At 39.1% G+C, this 23239-nt stretch overlaps 1 protein-coding gene across 3 annotated transcripts in view; it reads right to left on the reverse strand.

Moving 5' to 3' along the window:
* Nucleotides 1–23239, reverse strand: part of carmil3 (capping protein regulator and myosin 1 linker 3) — a 108584-nt gene that overhangs the window by 40777 nt on the left and 44568 nt on the right. For all 3 annotated transcript variants that reach the window (XM_008432998.3, XM_017310137.2, XM_017310136.2), the window contains exons 11-16: nucleotides 23023–23117; nucleotides 20216–20302; nucleotides 15494–15603; nucleotides 14668–14745; nucleotides 6039–6115; nucleotides 1763–1867 (exon numbers count right to left, since the gene is read on the reverse strand). In XM_008432998.3, the coding sequence (XP_008431220.2) occupies nucleotides 1763–1867; nucleotides 6039–6115; nucleotides 14668–14745; nucleotides 15494–15603; nucleotides 20216–20302; nucleotides 23023–23117 (552 nt within the window). The remainder of the gene's footprint in view (nucleotides 1–1762; nucleotides 1868–6038; nucleotides 6116–14667; nucleotides 14746–15493; nucleotides 15604–20215; nucleotides 20303–23022; nucleotides 23118–23239) is intronic.

Below are 23239 nucleotides of genomic sequence, written 5' to 3' on the forward strand. Positions count from 1 at the left end.
ACATAGATGCACTGATCCAGTATCGATATCTGTCTTGGTCGTGATACTGAAAAAACATTAAAGGTGCCGGATCCATATGGGCAGATCTATTCAGTCTAATTCTATGCTTTGTGCTCTGAGTAACATCATACTTTATTATTTATGCCACATTACATTTAGATTCCTAATTGCACTTTCTAACCGATCTGACAGAAGGTTTGCTGTAGTTTTAATTTTATGTGTTTAGTCAACCTTTTGTTTTTTTTTGACAGTTTCTTTATTATTTATTCTACATTGGATGTTACACTCCTAGTTGAACTGACTAAACAAATTAAAGTTGTGTTTACATGTCTGAAAATGTGTGTGAAGTTATTGATGTATCTAAAGTGTGCTGGATTGGTGCAGGGTTATGAAATTAATTTGTAATTCAGTATATTTATGTTTGTGTCTAAAAGAAAGAAACGTTTTAAGTCAATTCGACACTCAGATTTAGCATCGGTTTTGGTCGATACTAAATCTGAGATATCTAAATTAGTATCGGATGTAAAAAAAAATAGAACTATGTCATTCAGATCACTCAAAGTTGGACTTCTTAATGTTATCATATCATAGATGCTTTAAAACACTTTTGGATTAGAGTAAAGGTTTTGGAGATATTTTAGTTTCTCCAAAATATCTTCTGTCCATAAATACAAACTAACGCTATTTTTAGTCCAGAATATATTCAATTAAACTTTTTGTTTGGTTGTGATTTTGTGAGTTAGGTGACAGAAGAAAAGCATTTCTGTTGCCTTTCGTGGAAGAACCGCCACAGCTGAGCGCTCTTTTTTTTCCCCCCAGGCAGTGGGAGCAGCTACAGGATGGTATTTCTTAAGCTGTAAATTCTTGGTGAAATAAATAAATAATATATAAATGAAATAAAATCACTCCTATACTTCTTAGATGCAAGAAGTTGTAATCAAAGTACTTGGATTGCAAGAGTGTCCCAGGCAGCAGTTTCTTTTACTTGTGAGTTCAGCGTGAGGTGAGAGGCTGGTGGAATGTGTGTGTGTGTGTGTGTGTGTGTGTGAGTGTGAATGTGTACGAGGGAATAAGGCACTTCTCTGGCTGTGGAAACCCAAACAGGTCATTTTATGGAAGCAGTCGGGTCTAGTTCAAGCAGCAGTCCTTGTTGAGAACTGGAACAATTTTAGTAGAAAATCCCCTTTATTCTACAGCGTGTTTCCACTCAGTCTTTATCTCCCCTGGGCTCAGGAACAATGCTCTGCAGACATAGACTGGAGATCATTTGAATACAAAAGGCTAAAAAAAAAAAAAAAGCTTCCTCTGTGTGTATTCTGAGGGATCGGCATCAATAGGCTGACTAAAACCGTGATTTACACTTGCAAGGTGTACGGTACCTATGTTTTATAGAAATCTAATTTTGTGGCTACTTTAGTGCCCTTACCCTCACTTTAAACTTTAATGCGACTATTTTTATAAATAATCTCAACACGCCACTTTACTGTCGATACTGCTTTATGGCCTTCATTAGAACAGAGTCTGGCAGGGACGCTGATTTATGCATCACTTGAAAAGCGACAGACCTTTAAAATGTATTCATTTACTTTTTTACAGGTCACTGTCTGTAAAACCAGCTTTTAAACTGAACGCGTTCGTTCGAAATTCAATTAAAAACGATTTGAGAATTAATTTCAGATGCTTTGTCCGGCCTATAGACGTCACTTCCAACAAAGTCTGGCTGGCAGACTTTTGAGAGAGGCCGCTGAAGCCCACGTCTCACCTCAGAGAATCCGGCGGGACCTTCATGGAGGCCAGGCTGACGTGGGTCAGGCTGAAGGCCGAGCTGAAGAACTGGCGGAAAGTCGGCAGAGAGTCTCTCCCTCTCCTGGGAAGGCACAACAGAGCAGAAAAAAAAGAGAAAAAAAAGAAAGAGACGTTTAAAGAGAGGGAGACGGATCACAGCCAGCCAGACACGACAGTACATAAAAAGTGCTTAGACGAGAACAAGAACAGATGGAAGACTGAACGAGAAACAGAAAGAGAACAACATAAGGCAGAGAAGGGGGGGGCGGGGGGGGAGCTTATAAAGAGCGACAGAAAGCATTCAGCAGATAAGCGGGGAGCTGACGGGGACGAAGTGTGGCTGTGCTAAAGCAGACAGATGTCGGTGGAGACATTTAGGTCAGTATTACATCCAGGAGGTGCTATATAGTACTGGGTCTTGGCATTTATTACCGCCACCACCTTAAAAGGTAAGAATAACAAATCAGCCAACCATCTGCTTGGCAAATACAGTAAATTAGCCTGTCAACAGGGGACAGAGAGAGAGAGAAAGAGAGAGAGAGCTGGTTCGGATGTGTTTAGCACTCGTCACGGCAACCGATCTGCCACTTCTGCTTCCCGCTGTACGGGTAATTCACCCCATCGGAGGATGGGGGGGAAAAGGGTTTCTAGGGAACGCAAGGTGAAGTGATGAGTGGCAGAGGAAAGATGGAGTTTGTTTTTTATCAGGAAATGATCACCTGCTTCATCTTTTTTTTTCTTCATGAAGCTGGTATTTTGTAAAGATGCCTTTTCCTGTCTGTTCATCCTGAGTTCATCTATTATGGCGAGGTAAATCAGAAATACCTGGCCTGTAGCTGCAGCTGTAATATCACCTGAATCTCCGATATGGATTGTCAAGCTGCCCTCTGCTCTCCTCTTTGATTGCTGAGCCAATTTAAAAAAAAAAAAAATTCCCCACATCTTTATGCATTTGCCACAGCTGGTGCGTGGATATGAGAGTGGTAATGTAACGTATTAGGAATAAAATGACGAATCATTCTGCCTTCCCGGTCCCTGGCTCAGTTCAGAACATTTCATGCTCCGTGCCCACCACGCACCCCCACCCGTCCCATCCTTGTGTATGTCGTGACCCAATGCTTTATGATGATTAGGAGTCAAAATTAGAACAATCAGAGCTTGACTGATAGCTTGCCAACTTGGGCTTTAGGGATAATGAAAGATTACAAGCTTCAATGGATTTTGTTTTGGATTGTGTTTCGTTTTATTTTTTTTCAATTTCCACAGGCTGTAGGTTCACACACACACGCACACGCCCACCCCCACATACATACACACAGGATATTACTAGAATGAAGGATAATTATTTTCACTATAACTCTTTAGGAATCCTCCCATCTTCAGCATGCGAAGATGGGATCGACACATTTATTCAACCACAAGTTGAATAAAAGCAACTTGTGGTTATTGAAAACAAAGTAGGATTAATTAGTTTGCAATGCCTCTAATTGTTTAGACAAATAAACATCCCTTATTTTGTCAAATACAAATAGAAATCTGAAAAGTGTGGCGTGCATTTGCATGTAGTTCCCTGATTCAATATTAATTAATTTTTTTTGTACATCGTTTCCAAAACAGATCAAACTGTGTTGAACTGGTTGAACGTATTTGCATTCACAACAGTCGTGCTCCAACTCAGTCGAGCTCTCGTTTGTTTGAGGAGGTGTGAAAACCTAACTGGACGCTCCAAAAAGGTGAACTCTGGTCTGCATAAAAATCTAGGTCTCTGGTGTGGTTCAAATACACATGTGGATGGCCAAGGCAGCTCCAAATGCAAGAAGTGGACTTTAGCGCAGGGCCTGCTGGGTAAATACAACCAAACCAAACTCACTAGAGATGGTGGGGGAAATAGCTTCCAATCTTTTGATAGAGACAAAAAGAAAAGTCCTACAAGCTCTAAAATCTGACGCCGCTCCAATGCTGTTAACATTTGGTGAAGAAGAAAGCAGCACTTGGTAGCTGCGTTTTCATAAGCCATAAAATTACACAACTTGAAATCATAAAAATAAATTTGCTTCGTGTAAACATATCAATTTTGAAAACAACAAAAAAAATCCCCTTTTTCAATAAAAGAAACAACAGGAAGTAGCAGGAGGAATTGGAGGTTGTGCTTCTGCTTCTGGCTCCACCAGAGCTCTCACAGCAAGGTGCAGTTCATAACAATTTTGTGTCATTCAAATGTGTTGAATCCACGGCTCTTCTGTAAGATCACAGACTACAATTTCCCCTACACGATGCATATGATCCAAATATGAGGTCTTGTCACTCCGCCTGAAAAATGTCTGCTCTGATGGCTGACAGATGATGGTTGAAATATGATAATACATGATAAGCTCATGTATGTGTTTATATTCATCACTGACATGTTTAATGATGCATCGCGTGAACAAGTTCATTCACATTTAATTTTCATTTCATTTCCTAGTGGAAATTTGGAAATTCCCTAATTGCAAAATTGTGGAGGTTTTTTTTTACCACCTTAGCAAAAGATAGACAAAGATTTGGCATATTTGTAAAGGAAACGCAGCTGTTGTCTTCTTCAGAGGTTTTCTTATCGTTTCCTTCATCAGTTCTTGGTGCAGCGCCACCACAGGCCAGGAGGTGAATGGGTTTTTCAAAAGGTTTGGCTCATTTGACACAGAGCAGTATGAACGCAAATTGAAAATCTAACAAATGCTGCAATTTTGGTCCCGAGTCAGACCGAGTCTACTGGACCATCAGGGGTGAAATGAAAGCACCCTGACAGAATTTCCTCAAATCTACATAAAAGCTATGTATCATCTTCCTTACGCTTGACAATTCTGAACCACTTTGTCGCGATTCTTGTCCCAATGATCCTGGTAAAATCCAGATAATGGCTGTAAAGTGACAAAACATGAAATCCTCTAGCATATTCACCCTGCAGAGATAAAAGCATGTTAACTTGGCACGGCGATAAAAGTGAATAAACGAGGCACGAGATAAAGATGGAGAAAATGGAGAGCAAATGAAGTTATGCAGGCTAAAAATGGAAAGGGTCAATAGAGAAAAGGAAGACAGAGCCATCGAGATAGCTGTGAGGGGAGAAGCAGGGGAGCCGCATTACAGCCGCAGTTAGAGCGATAACCTCCCTCTCTTCTTTTTTTCGGTTCATTTCTAACGATTAGCATACAGCTTGTCGAGTCTCTCCACAGATACGATACACAACGACTTGTGTCGCCCGGGCAGATACGGTGTCGCCATCTCTCTCGCGTTACGCTCCCCGGAGAGCTTTATCAGCAACTTTGAGCCACAAGTGCGCGTGTGTGTATGTGGGTGTGTGTAACAGCATCTACACAGACGGCTTCATTGTCTCTCAAAAGCGGAGAAGACACGTGTACGTGTGCGGCGGACAGGGGAAGTGATCCAGGCCCGGGTTTCGTATTCATGAGAATCAGCAGCCCCGGTCGTTCCTTATCGGCCCCGTTCAGCCTCGCGGTTCCGTGCTGTCACGGCAACACCGGGGCCGCCTTACCGGAAGTGTGGATTAAAACGCCAGAGGACCGGCGAGAGGTGGGAGGGGTGAACTATGGACAGGAGGAGGGAGGGAAGTGCTGGGAAAGATGATGAAAGGTGGTTGGGGCAGAGAGGAAAAAAAGAAAAAAAAAGAGTGGTGAGGAGACATAAAAGAGATCCAGCAGATGCAAAGACAGAACAAACACACACACAAAAATGCATTCATGGGAGCCTGGGGACTGCAACAATAATAATTCCCCATCTAAAATTAGTCTCATTTTTCACCAACTTCTCCCACTCTGTAATTCTGTAATGCAATATGCTGAGCAGGGAAGCTCCCGGGCCCCTGGGGGACGCGGTCTGTCGAGAGCCGGAACCGCTCCAGCCTTCCAGCAAAGGTAAACAGAGAGACACGTACGCATAAAAAAAAAGAAAAAAAAAAAAACTTGTGGGCATTCAAACGAGCGCCTGACAGACTGAAACCTTGTTGGCAAACAGAGACGTGTTCATGGACGAAAAAAACCACCAACACATTCTGCAAACACATATGCGGGAACAGAAGAACGAATCAGCGGAAGAGGAGAAAATACGCTCAACTCTCTCAGCATAGATCCCAGACAAAACATTAATATACCTGAGGGGGGGAAAAAAAGATCTCTTAATAGTCTCCTGAGTTGTTTTTTTTCCCTTCTTCTTTTAAAAAAAAAAAAGATAAACAAAGAAAGATATCTGATGCCCACCTGTGAGAGAAGGAGTTCTTGGACAGATTCAGGTAGGAGAGGTCGGCGCAGCAGCCTCGCAGCAGGGCCCCGAATAGCTGCCAGGAGAGAGACAGATCAATACCAGGTCTGTTCACAAATGTTCGGCGATCGTGTTGCACAACAGTTATTTTAGCCGTGCAGAGAATGCCGGAGCGCAGAATGAAGGACATCAAAAAGCAAAAGCATCACAAATGAGACAAAAATAATCTGGTGAGAAGTGTTTGTGATTTATTTCTGACATGCATTTCTACGCTTTTACTTCAAATTGTAGAAAGTTTCCAAGTTTTAATTTCAGGAAGGTAAAAAAGCAATTTCCATATACATTAGAAATGACTGCCAGCATACATACTTTGACCACTGACTGATAAGAAAAACAACTTCTTATTAGTTCCAAGAAAAACAAATGGGTTGGTTTGAGAAAACCAATGGGGGATTCTGGATCAAGTATGCTTTGTTTCCACATGAGTAAAGGCCAAAAGACTTCTTATAATTAATTACTGTTTGCTTTTCAACTCGCCTTTCAATTAACCTCAGGAGAACCCTCTGAACTTATCTGGCGGCATTCTGAGGCAGACCAAATCCACCGCCGTCAACGACTGGCCCCAAAGCGCCAATGTACTTCAAAATAAAAAACACAAAACAAAAGAAACAAGCGACAACTGAAAGGAACAACCACAGCTCTAACTAAATGAAGAATAAACCAGCTTAATAGAAAAGATTGACCTATGGCAGAGTTCTCCTTCTTTTCCTATATTTTAGAATTTCATTACTGAGCTTGTATAGGTCTGACTGCCTCACTTTAAGATGTTTGTAGAAATAAATAAGAGTAATCCTTCAGCTGGGTTTCAGAAACCAATGCAGGACATGAAACGTGTGAAAACGGTGTTGCATTAATTGTATTAATAATTTAAAAGAATTAAAGAAGAAATTTAAAACGTAGTTCACGTATACAGTAACTAACCTACAGAAAACTTTGCTCTTTGCCATTAACTTCTGTAAAAACATGCCTGAGCATGGATGAGCAGCTTTTTCCAATTTTTCGACTGGTATCTAAAGATGTTCGTTTTTGGTCTTTCATGCCTTTGAGGTTGGAAGCCCTCCTTACCATCGCCCTAATCTTTAGCTCCTTTCATAGAGTTTTATTCAGATTCTAGTCTGCACAACTTTAATATTGTTTCCATGGAGAGGAAGCATGTAGACAAAAATGAAAAGACTGCTTTAAGCCTAAATCTGCCAGGTATTTGAATTAAATTATTCATTACTGTAACCCACTAATCATAAAGAAACATAAAACTCAGTGGTTGTTGTCCTAAAACTAAAAGATAGTGGCAACCATCAAAATTCATCAGTGCAGCCGATACTCCTTCGTCTATTAACTTTACGCAGGTCGGTCAGGGAAGGGCCAAATATGGTCAAGGAGCCATAAAAGTTTAGTTTCAAGAAACAGATTAGCTTTAGAGCTGCAGCTAGTCAGAACTCAGTCCACAAAAAAGTCTTGTTTTTGTTTTCAGATGTGTCGCAGTTGTTTAGGTGAAGGCTCTTCTATAAATCTTTCAAACGGCTTTAGGTAATTATTTACACAAGAGCTCAATTTATGGGGGAACAAAGTGAAATCTCTTCGGTGAAGCACGAAGAGATTAAAATTAAAATTGTCCTGAAGTAGGAAGGGTAAAACCATTTTATGAACACAGAGGTGAAAGCTTTAAGCTTTACCTATGCTGGAGACTCTTATTTTGAAAAGAAAGGGAAGGAAAGGAAGCAGATCTTGATTTGTCATATTTGCCTAACAAAGACACATTGGGCTAGCTGACAACAAAGTTTATTAGCATAGCAGCATTCATTGTACCACTCTTAGTTGTAAATAAACATCTAACTCAAAAATCAGGGTTCCCAAAACAGCAATTGCATACTTTGACGGTTTTTTTTGTTGTTTTTTTCTTATTAAAAATCGTTCAACGTTGGCAGAAGTCTGATTTGTCTGAACTCCACTCTGACACCTTGCTTGCTGTAAACATAGTATCACTTTAATTGATGTAGAAGACGCTGTAAGAGAGTAATCTGCTGCAGTGGGGGTTGCACAACATCCGGTAAATATTTTACTGCGACATCATCGCTGTAAATTTTAACGGCGAAATTGATTCCACTAAAGATAATATTCCTGACATTCTCCTTTATTTACGATTACACAATGATCTCACCGGTCTCTGTGTGCTTTTAGCATCACAGCTGTAAAAGCACCGACAAGTCCATCCAACGCAACAAATACATTGTAGATGAATAAAATCTTTCACAATTGCAATGTGCCTCACAGTAATGATGCTCTGATAGAGCTGCATGTTTAAGCTACGAGACAGAATTCTCTTACTTTTGTTCATTACTTCACACAGTCACAAATCACGCTGCACTTTTTACTACCTGCTTATTTTAAAAACCATGTGTGAATTTGATGAATTCCATTGTTCGAGATATGACCTTTGACACTATTTGCACTACTTATGAATCTTGAAATTTCGCATTGGGGACAAATAAAATCATTTGATTTGGATTGAATTGAATTCTCAGTGTTTTCACTGCAAAAACACAAAATCGTAGCAAGTATTTCTGGGATAGTTTCTGGTGTAAATATATTAGTACACTTGAAATAAGACAAAACCAGCTAATAGATTGTGTTTCAGCAGGATATAGTAGATTGTTTTAAATCAATAATCCCTTAATATTGATGAAAAATTACTACTTTTATTGGCAGATTAGTTCACTTATAACATGTAAAAGAATATCTCGTCATAAAAGTGAAATAATCTGCCAATGGAACTAGAACTTTTTCCTCAATATTAAGAAAATTTTGACTTAAAACTCCTACTTCTTTCTGAAAAGTTACTTGTGAGTTAATTTTGTCTTATTTCAACCGTACTGAGATATTTGTACTAGATACTCGACCAAAAATATTTGGTGATATATATATATATATATATAAAATTTCTTTTTTTGAAGTGCTAAAGCAATAATGATCAAATTTCTCAACTGAATTGCTTAATCCCTTCACCCATCCTTACCACACTCCTCCTTCAGACCGACTCCCAAAGCAAGCAGCCTTTTAAATAAAAAGACACACCGTCGGAGATACAACTATAACTTATTTTCGCCAATTATTTCTACACTCTGATCCATCACTGGGTTAATGCCGCCCGGCTCCAGCAGCCAGCGTTCCTACCAATCTGTCAACGTGCGTACGGAGAGCGCTCGTCTGTCAGATATAACTGCACTAATTCTCGCCAGAGGGACCAAATGAGCAATAAGAGTTCAATCGTATAGCACTGAATCAAAGTTGAGGCCCATATCAGGAGGAGGGGGAAAAGAAAAAAATTAATTACCTACTGTTCTTCAACTTCTTATCGCACATATTCATCAAATGTACAGTTTTACATTAAATGGGAAAGACATCCTCAGAGACCCTTAAATTAAGCATGCTGAGACACATTCGGTTCCTGCGTCTGCAGTTGAATAATCAATGTAAACCCATAATACTATCGTCCATCTATCAATGGGCGTATTAAATCAAGCGCTCCTCTTGTGAAAGTTTTTGGTCAGCTTTAGATAAAGAGCTTTAAATGAACGGAACAGAGAGCCAATTACTCTTAGAACAAAATGACCCGAATGTGCTTGTTGGACTCAAGAGGACAACGTTAAACGCTTAGAGAAAGAGAGAGAGGGAAAAAAAAAGAAAAAAAGGGAGCGTCTCGTCATTAGCGAGAGGTTACGCTATCGGACAGGTTCAGGTATTTCTTGACAACGTGATCCATCACGCAGCGTCACTAATCAGTCACAGTCTGAACACGCATGCAGATTCAAATCAGAAGCTTATCAGTAATTCAATTTAAGATGCTAACGCCAAAAAAAAAAAAAAGATGAGTCTCCCTGGGACTTCTCAAGGATGAATGAAATGAAAATGGAGAACACGACAAGACGAGCGCATCCCGGAGAGAGGCGAGTTTGAGAAAATATAAAAAAAGCCGAATGAATTCAAAACAAAATCTGTGCCCCACATTAAAGGGAGATTGGTTTCTCAGGGCAGGCTATTTTTCTGTGAAACGGATTCCTGCTTGACAATTTCTTCTCTAATGGGGTGTTTAAAGTGTGAGGTGAGGCGCTGCAGGAGAAGCAAACAAACAAATCACAGAAAACCAGAAAACTAGGAGACCTGAAGCAGATAAAATCATTGGGACAATTTTTTATAAGTGAACACAAAAAATATCAATCAGAAAGAAAAGTCATGGTTTCAATGTTTACGTGAGAAGTTAGTTATCCATGTTACAGAACGTTTAAATATTTCCAATGACGCAACTGAGATCAAATTTACATCAGATGTTAGCAACTACTTAATATTGCAAATATTAGTAAATCGAAGGAAATGAATTTCAACACATGAAGTTGGAATGCCGTAAGGAAAACGTATTGCACGCATTTGCAGAATTTCATCCAATACTTTATAGAAAGCCTCTCAACATTTGCTTGGTTGTCATTTTGACTCATTCTTCCACACAAACCATCTGCAAATCTTGAAATCTTTTTGGCCTTTCCCCAGATTTTCAAGTCAGGTGATTAACTGGAACACTCTTGTAGTTTTGCTTCGTTTCTCCCAAACCAATTAACAGTTTTCTAAACTATGTGGTTGGGACTGTTGTTTGTATGTGGCTAGGAAACTAACAGCACTCATTTTAACATTCACAAAGTTAAATTACGTGGCTGTAAACATTTCCATTAGTATCATTTTGCAAAATTAGGACACTTTTACTGAATAAGCAACCTCTTTACAATCCTTAGGTAACATTAAGCCCATTAATATTAATTTTCACATAGCAACAGCGATGCTTTCTAAATGCTGACAGATTTCAGCTGGCTTCTTGACTTTCTATGCCTTTTTACCAACAACTGGAGAGACTTTTGTATCAGTGCTTTCGTAAAAAATACTTAAACAGTTCATTCCTCTTTTCGCCTGTATCTGTGTAGATGCTCTTCAATAATAGCTCTTTGTATTTGTGTTTACAGTTTGCTGTAAGTACAGACTTTTCTCTGATTTGTGTATTTACACACACCTTTTGAAGCCAAAAAGGATTTTTCATGTTCGTATTTACAGCAGTCCACATTAATTTGCACCTCTGGTTAGGATGTGTGAAAATGAGTAAAATCCATTTATCTTTTATAACAGCAGTGTGCTTCTTGTCATTGAACATTTTCAGTATTTAACAGTGAATTTTGGAGGTTTGTTTTCCCTCTCTTATCATCCCTCTCTCTGTGCGTACAGGAAAGATAATAATGGACGCTCAGTCAGCCTGGCTTGAAACAATTTCCAGTTTTATTTTGTTATTAGTTGGATAAGTTTAGATTAGTACTGGAGTTGTCAGAGGATCTCAGACAGTGAGATATTTTGATATAAAAACACAAAATACAACGTAACAATTTGTGAAACCTCACCTGGAGCATTCTTTCTGTAGATTCGGTGTTCTCTGAATGAGTTTTAGCTCCACGTTGAGCTAACCCCCAACTTAGCTCAACCCCATATCAGGGGTCTTCCCTTCCTGAGTTAGATGCATCATTACACCCCTTCTGAATCGACTTATTGATTTCCTCTGGATTATTTCTGATGTTTTCCCTTCTCCAAAACCATTTCCCTAGTACTAGTACAATGAAACAGGGACAGAAAAAAATACAAATAATTTGCAAACGCAGACCATTAGCCACTGCTAGCGCTGAAGCTAGCAGTGGCTATTTGATGTATGTGTTTTTATTTGATGTATGTAAATTTCTGGTTCGAATTGTATGTAGTCTGCTTAATTTATTAATTTTTAGAAACAAATAGCATTCAGGAAAAGACAAAAATATTTTTTCATTGTGCACAAACAAGAGGTGCTACATTTAAAGCATTCAATTTCGAAGGAATTGCAGAAAGACAAGCCAAAAGCATTAGTGTTGACAGCCATCAATCATGTGTCATTTTTTTTACAGTCTTATTTGCCAAAAATATATCAAAAGAGGAACGGAAGCATTGCGAACAAAGAAATAAATGAGGTTGGCTGCTGCGTTGAAGACATAAAAAAACCCCCAAAAAAACATTTCACTGACCTTTATTCACACTTTAAATAAAATGAATAAATATTTACCAGGTTGAAATTAAATACTGTGTAAAGTGAGCAAATTCAATATTTCATGGCATTTAGGAAATACAAAATATGTTTTTGAAATCATGACTTCCTTTTATATAAATGGGAAAGGCTGTCCAACGGAAAACTAAGGAAAAATGCTGACCTCCTGAACCCAATAAATGGCTTTGCCACCCTTGACAGCACCCGTTTCCATTAAACGTCCACAAACAGTGTTTTACATCAGCGCGGAGGAAGGCTGGCACATTTTTTTTGGCAGAATTGCTATAATTCGCACACAATAAAGCGTTTTTTCTTTTTTTGAGGTTATGCCATCTCAAAGAAATCCAAGTCTAGACTTCAACAAAGCCACATCAAAACAAAACATTTAATTTTATTGTTTTATTAGATTTTCTAATTTATTAGATATTGTTTTATTGGAGTTTCTGGTGTGTTTTAGATTATTGTCCCGCAGCAAAAAAACCCAAGTGTGTTTAAGTATGAGAATACAAACTCTTGGTAATTCTCCTTCAGGATTGCATTTATGGTACACTGTAAAAAAAACAAACAAAAAAACTAAACGTAGATTTAACGGTAAAACGCCGGCAGCTGGGGTTGCCAGAATTCCACCGTAAAAAAAATTACGGGTAAAATCAGTTTTTTGTTTTACGGTGAAACTCCGACAGGTGGGGTTGCCATAAGTGAATTAACGGATCCAGTACTTTCAAAGGTAACAGTAAAATGATCAGACAGGGTGACATCAAAGACATTAGAAGTATTCACACCCCTCCTGATAACCAGGTTCGCATATGTTGAACAAGCTGAATCAGACCAAAATTATTAAGAATTTACTTGCAGCTAAACTTCATATTCCAAATAAATATAGAAAAGCTAACATTTATAGCTCTTTGAGGTAGAAATTTGTCTAAGACGCAACAAACTAGACCAGGGGTGGGCAACTCCAGGCCTCGAGGGCCAGACTCCTGCAACGTTTAGATGTGTCTCAATTTCAGCACACCTGAGTCAAATAATGAGGTCGTTAGCAGGGGGAGACCCTGACTGCACTTAGGAGGTGATTCAGCTGTTAGATTCAAGTGTGTTGGACCAGGGAGACATCTAGGAGTTGCAGGGCACTGGCACTCGAGGACCAGGATTGCCCACCCCTGAACTAGACCAACCCCGTCATTACCGCGTCATAAATGGTTTTGTTTTTCATGTTGTACAAAGTTTTAGACCAAATAGAATATATTACTTTCCCACACACTGATAAAATAAACCTGACGTGAATCTCTCTAGTAAAAATTTTATTTGGATAGTGGCCACTGCGTTTGTTTTGGTTTACTCACTTGGAATATTTACTTTTGGCGTCATTCGAAAACCTTCTTCGCGTTATTGAAATGACTTACAATGTTGGCTTTTGTTCTTAAAACAATATAATTTATCTGAACCAATAATTTGATATTTGGACCAAATAGCACTAACAAAAATGTTTAATTTCTTATGAATAACTTGATTTTAGAACTAGTCTTACCTACACAGTGCCTAATCTTGCATAAATATTTGCGTCTACATAGCCAACAGTTTATACAGCATCAACTCTTGATTTGTTTGTACGTTTATAACGTTGCCAAAAAAAGAAATCGGTTTGTGATTGGTAATGAGAAAAACAGCCGTACATGTCTTTTTAATTTGGTGTATGTAAACTTCTGGTTTCAACTGTCCCTGCAGCCGACGCCGATATGAAAAGAACCAGGAAAAACAACAACAACATCCGTCTTCATCGCCCAACCTTAATAGAGCCGCCTGTGCTGTGTGCCATCAGCATTAACACAGCACTCATGAAACAGACGCGAGGAAAGGGTGAACAATAAACGCGACCTCTTAAGTAGAGAGTCAGACTTTTTTTTCCCTCTGCCCATAATGCCTTCGGAAATAAAGACACCAGAACGTACCGACTCCCGCTTTGAGCTGACATTTTGTCTTGAATAAAAACAGTGACACAATCCGAAAGGCCTTATCAGGCGGAGACATACGGAGGCAGACACATTCACAGACAGTTACTGAACTCTTCTCAGACAGAACGCACTCACACCCCGTCAGCTGCTAGCCAATCTGCTAATGGGGTGAGACGCTGCTGGCGCGCAGATTTGTAAGCCTAGACGCAGAAACAACAACTTTGTCACTTTGCCTTAGAGATATATTTAAAAAAAAACACTACGAGTTTCATAAAAGACGTCTGTATAATTCATGAAAGACTATGGATTTCCGAGGCGGTGCCTCCTTGGAGCTTTCACAGAACGTCTCTATAACCGAGTCAGCTGAGGTTTTTTGAATGATGGTGCTATTCGCATTCAGGACAGTAGCCGGCTCACTTTTCTTGGCCTGAATCCCATACCGGGAGATGAAATCAGACAGCTCTGGGAGGACGGAGACTGTAAAAAAAAAAAAAGAGGAAGGAAGGAAGTACAAACCGAGTCCACGGTGCAGTCTGTCCCTGACAGGTCTAAATGGACCAGGCAGTTGGGCTGGGCCAAGAACAGGTACAGGTTCTGCAGAGGAAGGAAAACAAATGACGTGTTTTAAGCGATTAATACATTAAAGACTTTTAAAGGACATTTTTGTGAGATAATTCAGGTGTGTTCATGTTATGCACACAAACTTCAACATATTTTATTTGGATTTTATATAACAGACCCACACAAAGCACAGCTTCCTGCTTTTGGAGCGGTCTCCAGTCCGTCTTTTTTTTCACATACGCATTTGAACTGCGCCAGAATTCACTTCAAACGAACCAAGACCTAACCGAGTCCGCCTAGGTTTTCAGGTGGACCAGAGTTCCCGGGTATTTTTTGTCCGCATCAGAGATCGACTGTGCATTCACATCTCCCCAAATGAACCAGACTTTCAAGCAGAGCTGAGTTTCAGAAGGTCAGTCTGTAGACGCTGTGCAGACACGGTGAACTGACTGGGTGATTCACTTTTCATGCTTTCACAATATTGCCAGAAGTAATGCAAGAAAGCTTGAAGAATCTTCTTTGGTGTAGTGGGGGAAAAAACCTGAGGATTTTGGGCAGACTGAGATGCCGGCAATGATTCTCAGTGTTACCGGGGATAAATTATGGTACATTTTTCAACTCTAAAGTTTTTGAAATTTGTCAGACATGCTTCTTGGTTAGTCTGAGATGCCAATTCTAGCAGGTCTAATTCATCCAGTCTGTTTCTATGCAGCTTTTCCTGACAAAAATACTTCATAAAAACAGCAGACATGGTCCATGTAGCTTAATAAGTGTCACTCACTGTGGCGTCCTCTCCAGACAGAACCCCGGGGTTCTTGCTGAGGTCCAGGTGCAGCAGAGAGTTGGAGTAGTCGTCACTTGAACACAGAGCCTGAGACAATGAAACAACGCCTGGTGGAATAAAACAGAAATGAAGGGATGCATCATTTAGCCAGCCAATGACTGATGATCACATTTGCTTTTTTTGTTTAAGTGACAATTTCAACACTGTCGGTGAGCATAAGCAACTATAGAAAAAATAAAGCGTCAAAATGAACTAAAAGAGGAAAAAAGGGGGGAAAACAACTAAAGAGGAGTTTTTTTTGAAGAAGTTGTCATAAGAAAGGAGCTATAAAAAACATTTTGTCTCTGTCGTACTTTCAGAGTGTTCCCTGAACCAAAACAAAGGTCAGATCACAGGTCTGAAGTACCTCTTGTTGCACAAAAACACAATACAGCAAGGGAATCATTAACTCTACAGAAGAGATACTGAGAGGTGGCAGTAACTAAAAAACAGGAATCACTAAAGCCTGCCGTTTGCTCTGTGGTGCATCTTGGGCCCTCAGCAGCAGGTGCAGGAAGCACGCTTTGCCCATTCTATTGCTTCAAAGAGCATCTGTGCTAGAAGGCAGATATGGCACGTGTTGCTCGAAAGCAGACGAGGCGCTAAGCTCCTCATCCCTTAATTTGTAGCGATTAAGAGGGAAATGACAGGAAGAGGGGACAGAGAGTCTAATCCTCCCCCCACCATCCATCTAGTCATCAGCTGCTGTGAGTGGGGGGAACGTTGGAAAGCCATCAAGATGACCCGACTTTATCGCCAGAGTGTGTACATGCTGGTTTTCTGGCGCACCCGTACAGCGTCTTTCTACATTCCGTAATGCTACAACCTCTAATTTTATGGAAGAGACGAATAAATATTGAGGTTGAAGAAAACGTCAAGTCTACGTTTTTCTACAGGACTGTCAGGAGATGATGGGGAGATATATGGAGCTAAAACAGGGGTAACCCTTAAAACATAAAATTATTAGAGGCTGCAAAGGTCCTGGGCTGAAGGTACATGTTCATTAAACAGACCTACAATGTTAGATCCAAGCATATTCATATGTTAGAATGACCCAGAGCAAGTCCAGACAAAACGTGAAAGCGTACGCTGACAGAGGCTCTCCAACTAATGATCTGACAGAGCAGGCTCTAGATGAGCTGAGCTGGTTTTACAAAGCGCTGATCAAATACAGAACACACCATCTTCAAATTGTCTCTGGAAAAAAGAAAAACTTTGAAAGCCATGCTTCTTTTTTGGTTCCCTTCACAATTAATCACTACTTTCTGCTGTTCTATCACGTAAAATCCCATTGAAATACATTAAAGCTGATGGTCGTGTTCTGAATAAATGTAGAAACAACGAACTCACAAGGCACTGTCCTGTAGGTGTTTAAGAATCACATGAAAAGGAAGAGGAGGGGGAAAAGAGAGAGAGAGAAAGAGAGATCTATAAATATTCAGCAAAAAGTGGTCAGCCTCTCCAAAGTCACGCCAACAACTACAACTCAAGGTCAGACCAACTGCATCCTGCTGAATCACTGTCTGATCTTGCTGGCTTTTAAAAAAACTCATTTATAACGCGCTAACTTGGTGTCAGGGTCACTATCTGGAACGCACACGACACTTTTAGCCTTAAATATTGCATTTAGCCTATCCTTATTTAATCGGCTGCGTGAAGACGCACAGGAAAGCTGCCAAAAGATGAAGAAAAACTGAAGACATTTGCTTAACAGACACACTTGATCAACTTTAACAAATGTGAGAGAGTCATTGACTTTGTGTTGATATGAAAAATCGTGTGTGTGCGTGTGTGTGAACTCTATGTCAAGCACTGCAGAGAGCAAAGAGGCCATTTTTTTGCTATCAGCATGGAAAGAGCTGCAAGGCCATTTTCAAACAATCTGTCATCCATTGTTTTGCAAAGAACAAGCCTCCACAGTTACAAGAGCAGTAGAGGAAGGAAAATTCTTATCATGGGTGTCCAGCCAAACAGTTAGCATTGTGTCAAAGTAAACCAACATGTCTGACCAATGTTTCCGACACCTAGTTGGATCTATTGCACAAATAAGGTGGTCAGTCTTTATGGTCAAACATAAAGCTATCAATTGGATAGCTCTTAATTTGACTCATGCAACAAGACAGCTGTCTTAAACCACAGCAAATCCACAACATACTGACTCTAGAAAAAAGAGAAGGACTGAAATGTGAGAAAGTTGTCCAATTTAGTCACTGCTCCCTATTGAGATGTTGTGGGATTTAACAGAAATGTTCAGTAGTGAAAGTCCACAAACTTTAAAACAGCGAAGAAAAGCTGCACAAGAGGAGCTGCTTCTGCAACTACGACCGAAACTGGGTCAGAACGCTACAGGATTCAGTCAAAAATATGGCAGAAACATTTCCAAATCAATCGTCTGTCTCCTCTTGGACACAACACATCTTCGGCTCTGACGTCACCCATGTTTAAACGTTGCTCTTCGGGATGATGCCGTACACAGAGCAGGCATCGTCAAAAAGGCTTTGTGTGTAATCAAAAAATCAAAAAGCTTTAAAGAATCGAAGATCATACACCTCTGCACACATCACACAAAAACCTTTAACTACTGATAGAACTAAGGAAAGAAGACAAAAGGTTCTACGTGACAGGTCAAAGAAATGCGTTGGTAGATTTGTAAAGCAAAAAAAAAAAAAAAAAAAAGAAACTTCCTGGCACCTTGAAGCAATGCTAAGACTTTAGAAAAATGTATAAGCCCAGTAGGGAGTCTCCTTTTTTGTCTTTCTTGGTTTGACACATCCAGATGTCAGTTGTATATTTTTTTTCTCTAAAACTTGTCTTTTTAAACCTGAAGTCGGTCTCACTCAAAGTGTGTCTGAATTTAAACTCTCGATGACGTAACTCACAGATAAGATTGAAAAATTCGTCCTTCGGGATGAATGAAAGGTTGATGAAAGGAAGATTCCTTTAATCGTTGCTACCTGAAAGTTAATGAATCACCAACTGTAGTTTTTATACACCGTTTCTCCCTTTAGGCTGAAATTATAATTTGAAAAAATTTGGCAAATATTTTAATTTTTATTAATGCAGATTGTTAAAATTTGAATGAATAACAGAATATGAACTTTTTTGTTTTGTCTTATTTATTAGGTGCTTACTATCTGTTGCAACACATAATGTAGATATGCATATTACATTGATACATTATTTAAGCTGAGGAAGATAAGATCTACCGTATTTTCCGCACTATAAGGGACACCTAAAAACCTTCCAATTTCCTCAAAAGCCGACAGTGCGCCTTATAATCCGGTGCGCCTTATATATGGACCAATATTGAGCCGCAACAGGTCTAGCAACTACGGTAAGCAGCTGCCGACTTCATTTTCCACAGTAGAAGAAGTGCGCGGTGCATGCTGGGATAGTTGTCAGAACGCTAATAAAGTTTGATAATACATTTAAAGCCGGGGGGGGGAGTGGGAAGAAAGACGGAGACTGTGGCGGCAGCGTGTCGGTTGGTCAGTGTTTCCCAGAAAGCAGTTTGGCACAATATCGCAACACCAAAACCGTGAGTGAAACAATGACTGGGGCAGACTACTATATAAAGTACTCGGGGACCACTTCTTTATAAATGTAGATATGGATTAATAGAGTACAGAACAAATTGGCAACCCAAACTGAAGTGTCTATTCTATGCGCCTTATAATGCAGTGCGCCATATATATGAAACATTTTTTAAACGTTTTTGCATTAATGGTGCGCCTTATAGTGCGGAAAATACGGTAATAACTTACATTTAGTAGAGTAACTTTTTTTAAAAAAAAAACAAAAGTACTTTTAGGAATAATTTCATTACACCATGCTTCTAACTTTTGCTTGAGTAATATTACAATTAGCTGAGACATTTGAAAGTTAAAAAGAAGCAGTAAACACAATATGTAAATAAATATATAGTCTATATAAGTACTTTACCCTTATTACCTTATGTATTAGTTTAATACACAAAAATATTAGAAAAAGTGTTTCTTCTTCCTTCATTTGATTTCTTGCATTTGTGTCATTTATTTACACAGAAAAAAAAAAACTGGTCTAATAATTAATCTGAAATCCTGTTAAAGACAGAAATACAAACATATATGTTATAATGCTGCTTAAACCCTAATTTAACTGTAAATGACATTAAAAAAAGGTGCGTTATTTTTATTCATAACAATCATTCTTTAGCATATTTCTATGGAAGATAAATGTCAAATTAATATACCCATAAATGCTATAGAAGATTTAAAAAATGGCTTGAAATATAACAATCTAAAAAAAGAGGGCTATTAACAAGAATATATGTGGATTTGCTTTTGCACACATAATCTTTTTGAATCAACAATTTTGTTCGAGGACGGTCGTATTGTTGAGGATAAAAGCAACTGGGGCACCGCATACAATCGCATGTAGGCATTAAATAAAACAAATAAATAATAAAAAAAAACACTGCTTATAATTCTGACCCCAATATCATTTTGAAGATGGGTCATGCGTAAAACGGGTCTGTTAATCTGTGCGAAAAAGGGGCAAACAAAGTATTTGAGGCATTGAGGTGGATCAGTAACAGACCTTTTTTTCCACCCTCGACTTTGTGCCACGTCTCATTACGTTTAAGAAAGCTCAGCGATGTCCCAGTGAACAAGGTTAGGCTCAAGGCCTTGCTCTGCCTACCCTTGGAGGAGAGAGACGTCTTGGAGAGATTCAGGAGTCGTAGACCTTTGTTGAGCCGGCAGACTTGTTGAATTAGGTTGGAGACTCCTGGATGAAGACAGGGAGGTGAGGGGAAAGAGAAAAGATGAGAAAGGGCCCCCATTTAATAAAAAAAGGTGACTAATAATACACAGAGATAGGGCTTACTTATTCAATTTAAATATTTGCTTAAACATTTCAAACACAGAAAAAAAAGAGAAATGAATGCCAAGTAGAGTGTGTTGAAAAACTGACATAAATCAGTTAAAAATGACAAAGTTCAATTATGTATCTGATTATACGGAAGAAACTGAATTAATCAAGGCAGCACAAAAATACTTAAGACTGATATACAAGACTGTCAGCTAAAAATATATTTTTCTAAGAGAAATGTGCATTTATATTTTAAATAATCAAATAAAACAAACATGCATAAAAGTGGGTGCCAAATGACTTTTATCTCCGTTTTCCTCTGCATGCCTTGGATTAAGCCAGACGCAGACCATGTGCTAAGCCAAATTACGTAACGCAGTTTCAATTGATTTTTTCCCCCCCTTAATCTACAGCAATCACGACGGACACATAAAAGCCTCTTCCTTATTAAAAATCTGTTTATTTTTATGCTCAGGATCCCTGCGTGATCCTTAGCTTTTTTTGTGATCATACATCTTATTTAGTGGCTGCTGTTGTGTTGCATTTGTAATCACAATAAAAAGGCCTGCACATTGTCAATACTCATAAACACACGCCGACACACCAGGGGGCTGATACGTGTGAGCGCAAGGAATCCACTGAGGCAAGTGGAAGTGACAAGTGTCAGACGGAGGGAGAGAGGGTGTAGGGGTGGGAAAATAAATTAGCTAATGAGGGAAGGTGGCGTGCGTGCGAAAGCCTGGCTCTGGCTTAACACAAAGCTCAACGGTGTCTCCTTGTAAGGGTAAGCAATACAAGGATGATGGATTGTGAGGGATTAGAACGGGTTGAGGATCCGCCGAGGCAGCGAGATCACAGGGTCACCCGAGGCAGAGGCTCCCAAAATTCATTTAAATAACGTTATGAGGAGAGTTGTGAAAGCAACGATTGGTCAAATGCGCTGGCGTTAATATCAAGTCAATTAAACCAGAGCAAAACGACGACAACATTAACAGCTGGTGTTTACTTGGACCTTTTTAGCTTGGACCTATTAACCTGCTAGCATAACAAATCAGGAAATGGTTTGTTAGCCATTAGCTAGCTAGCTAGCTCAGAACACAGAAAATATGAAGCGCTGATTTTTCTCACTTATGCAGCTGTGTCAACTCGCCCCTTATTTCCTACTTGATTTCCTGCTTAATTTTTGTTGCAATAATGATATTATCTACACTTGCATGTTTACTTGTTTGTAGGTGAAACATGGCGCGTCTATGAGCTAAAACCTTAATTAGCGTAGGGTGCAGACAAATGTTTTTGAATATTTCCAAAGAAACTAATGTGTTAAAAAAAAACTGCGAGCAAAAAGAATTGTTTTAGTGGATGCTTCAAAACACTCAACAATCCTCAGTGTTTTAGATATGTGTTCATTTTAGTTTTTATGCTAGAGAAATAAGATTACTTGCTATAAGAGCAATTACACAAAAAGCTATTAGAGGGTTGACTTCAAGTTTTATTACATTTTCAGTTTTACCTCTGACTTTAAAATATTAGCTAAAATAAACACATTTATTTAGCGGGTCGTTGTCATGAGTTTATAAAACATGGGGCTAATTTTAAAGTTGTCTCAGAGTCAAAACAACAGTTAATAAATGTATAAATATAAAAAAAACTATTCTGCATCCCCAGAACCAGAACCAAACATGAAGAGCAGCTTCAGGAACAAAATTTGGAACAAACTTCCAGAAAACTGCAAAAGACCTGAAACACTGAGTTCCTTTAAATCAAGCCTAAAGCCCCACATGTTTACAGTTAAATGGAAGATTGACCAACATATTCAAAGCACACTGATGATTATGATGATGGCACTCGACAGAATGTAATGTTTGCTCCTGGTTTAATTGATAACTTTGTTGTTTTTATTAGTTTATTTTTGTGTTTTTATAACGTAAAAACTTTGAACTGCCTTGTTGCTGAAATGTGCTATACAAATAAACTCCATTGATTGAACATAACTTTAATAATCAACATTTAGTATTGTTATAAAATTATGTTATGCATTTTTGCTTTAAATGTTCTTGTTAATACCATCTTGTAGTGGTATTTTGACTCAAGATTGTCATAAAATTAGAATGTCATAATCGCCTGGTGCCTGATTATTATACATTAGTTGGGCTTTATACATGCTGGTAAAATGGCAGAAACACATTAACATCTTTTAAAAGTGTGCTATGACCTTGTTTATGCTTTTATTTAAGGAGTTGTGTTTCTTTGGTGATGCTCACAGTGTCATGGTAAAAAATAAAAAATAATCTGAATATAATCATTTTCCCATATGTCCCACCCCTTTGTCTTCATCACCGGTGTATGCACCATAGGATAGCAATTTATTTCTACACTTAAAAATAAAATAAAAAAGTTTCAGTTGTGACGACAAAAGGAAAAAGAAAGAGCCTTTTATCATGAGAAGCACAGATAATCAAACACAATGAAAGGTGGATGGGAGGATCGCCGAGAGTGAGGGAGCTGCAAGGACAGTGATTGATTCAGGGTTCTTTGAAAGCAAACAAAAGCTTTGCTCAAGTAATAGTCAAAGAACAATAGGATGTGCCCGCAGAGAGGAGTCAGTGGGAGGGAGAACGAGTTCACCGAGTCGCTACCTTGGTTGTCAAGTGTGTTATGAGCCAGATTGAGGGAGTGAATCACGGAGGCTGGGTTCTCTGATAAAGCCGACGCCATCTTCTGTGGAAAATCCCTGGAGAGAACAGGAGAAACAAGAAATTGAATTCCCTGGAAAAGCAGTGGGTTCCCTCCTGCTTTCAGCAACTGAATTAAGCTGAACTTCTGAGGTCACTTTTGTCCCCACATCCACAAGGT

This window comes from Poecilia reticulata, chromosome 17 (genome assembly GCF_904066995.2).
Source record: "Poecilia reticulata chromosome 17, P_reticulata-male-v2, whole genome shotgun sequence".
In the NCBI taxonomy this organism is placed as follows: Eukaryota; Metazoa; Chordata; class Actinopteri; order Cyprinodontiformes; family Poeciliidae; genus Poecilia; species Poecilia reticulata.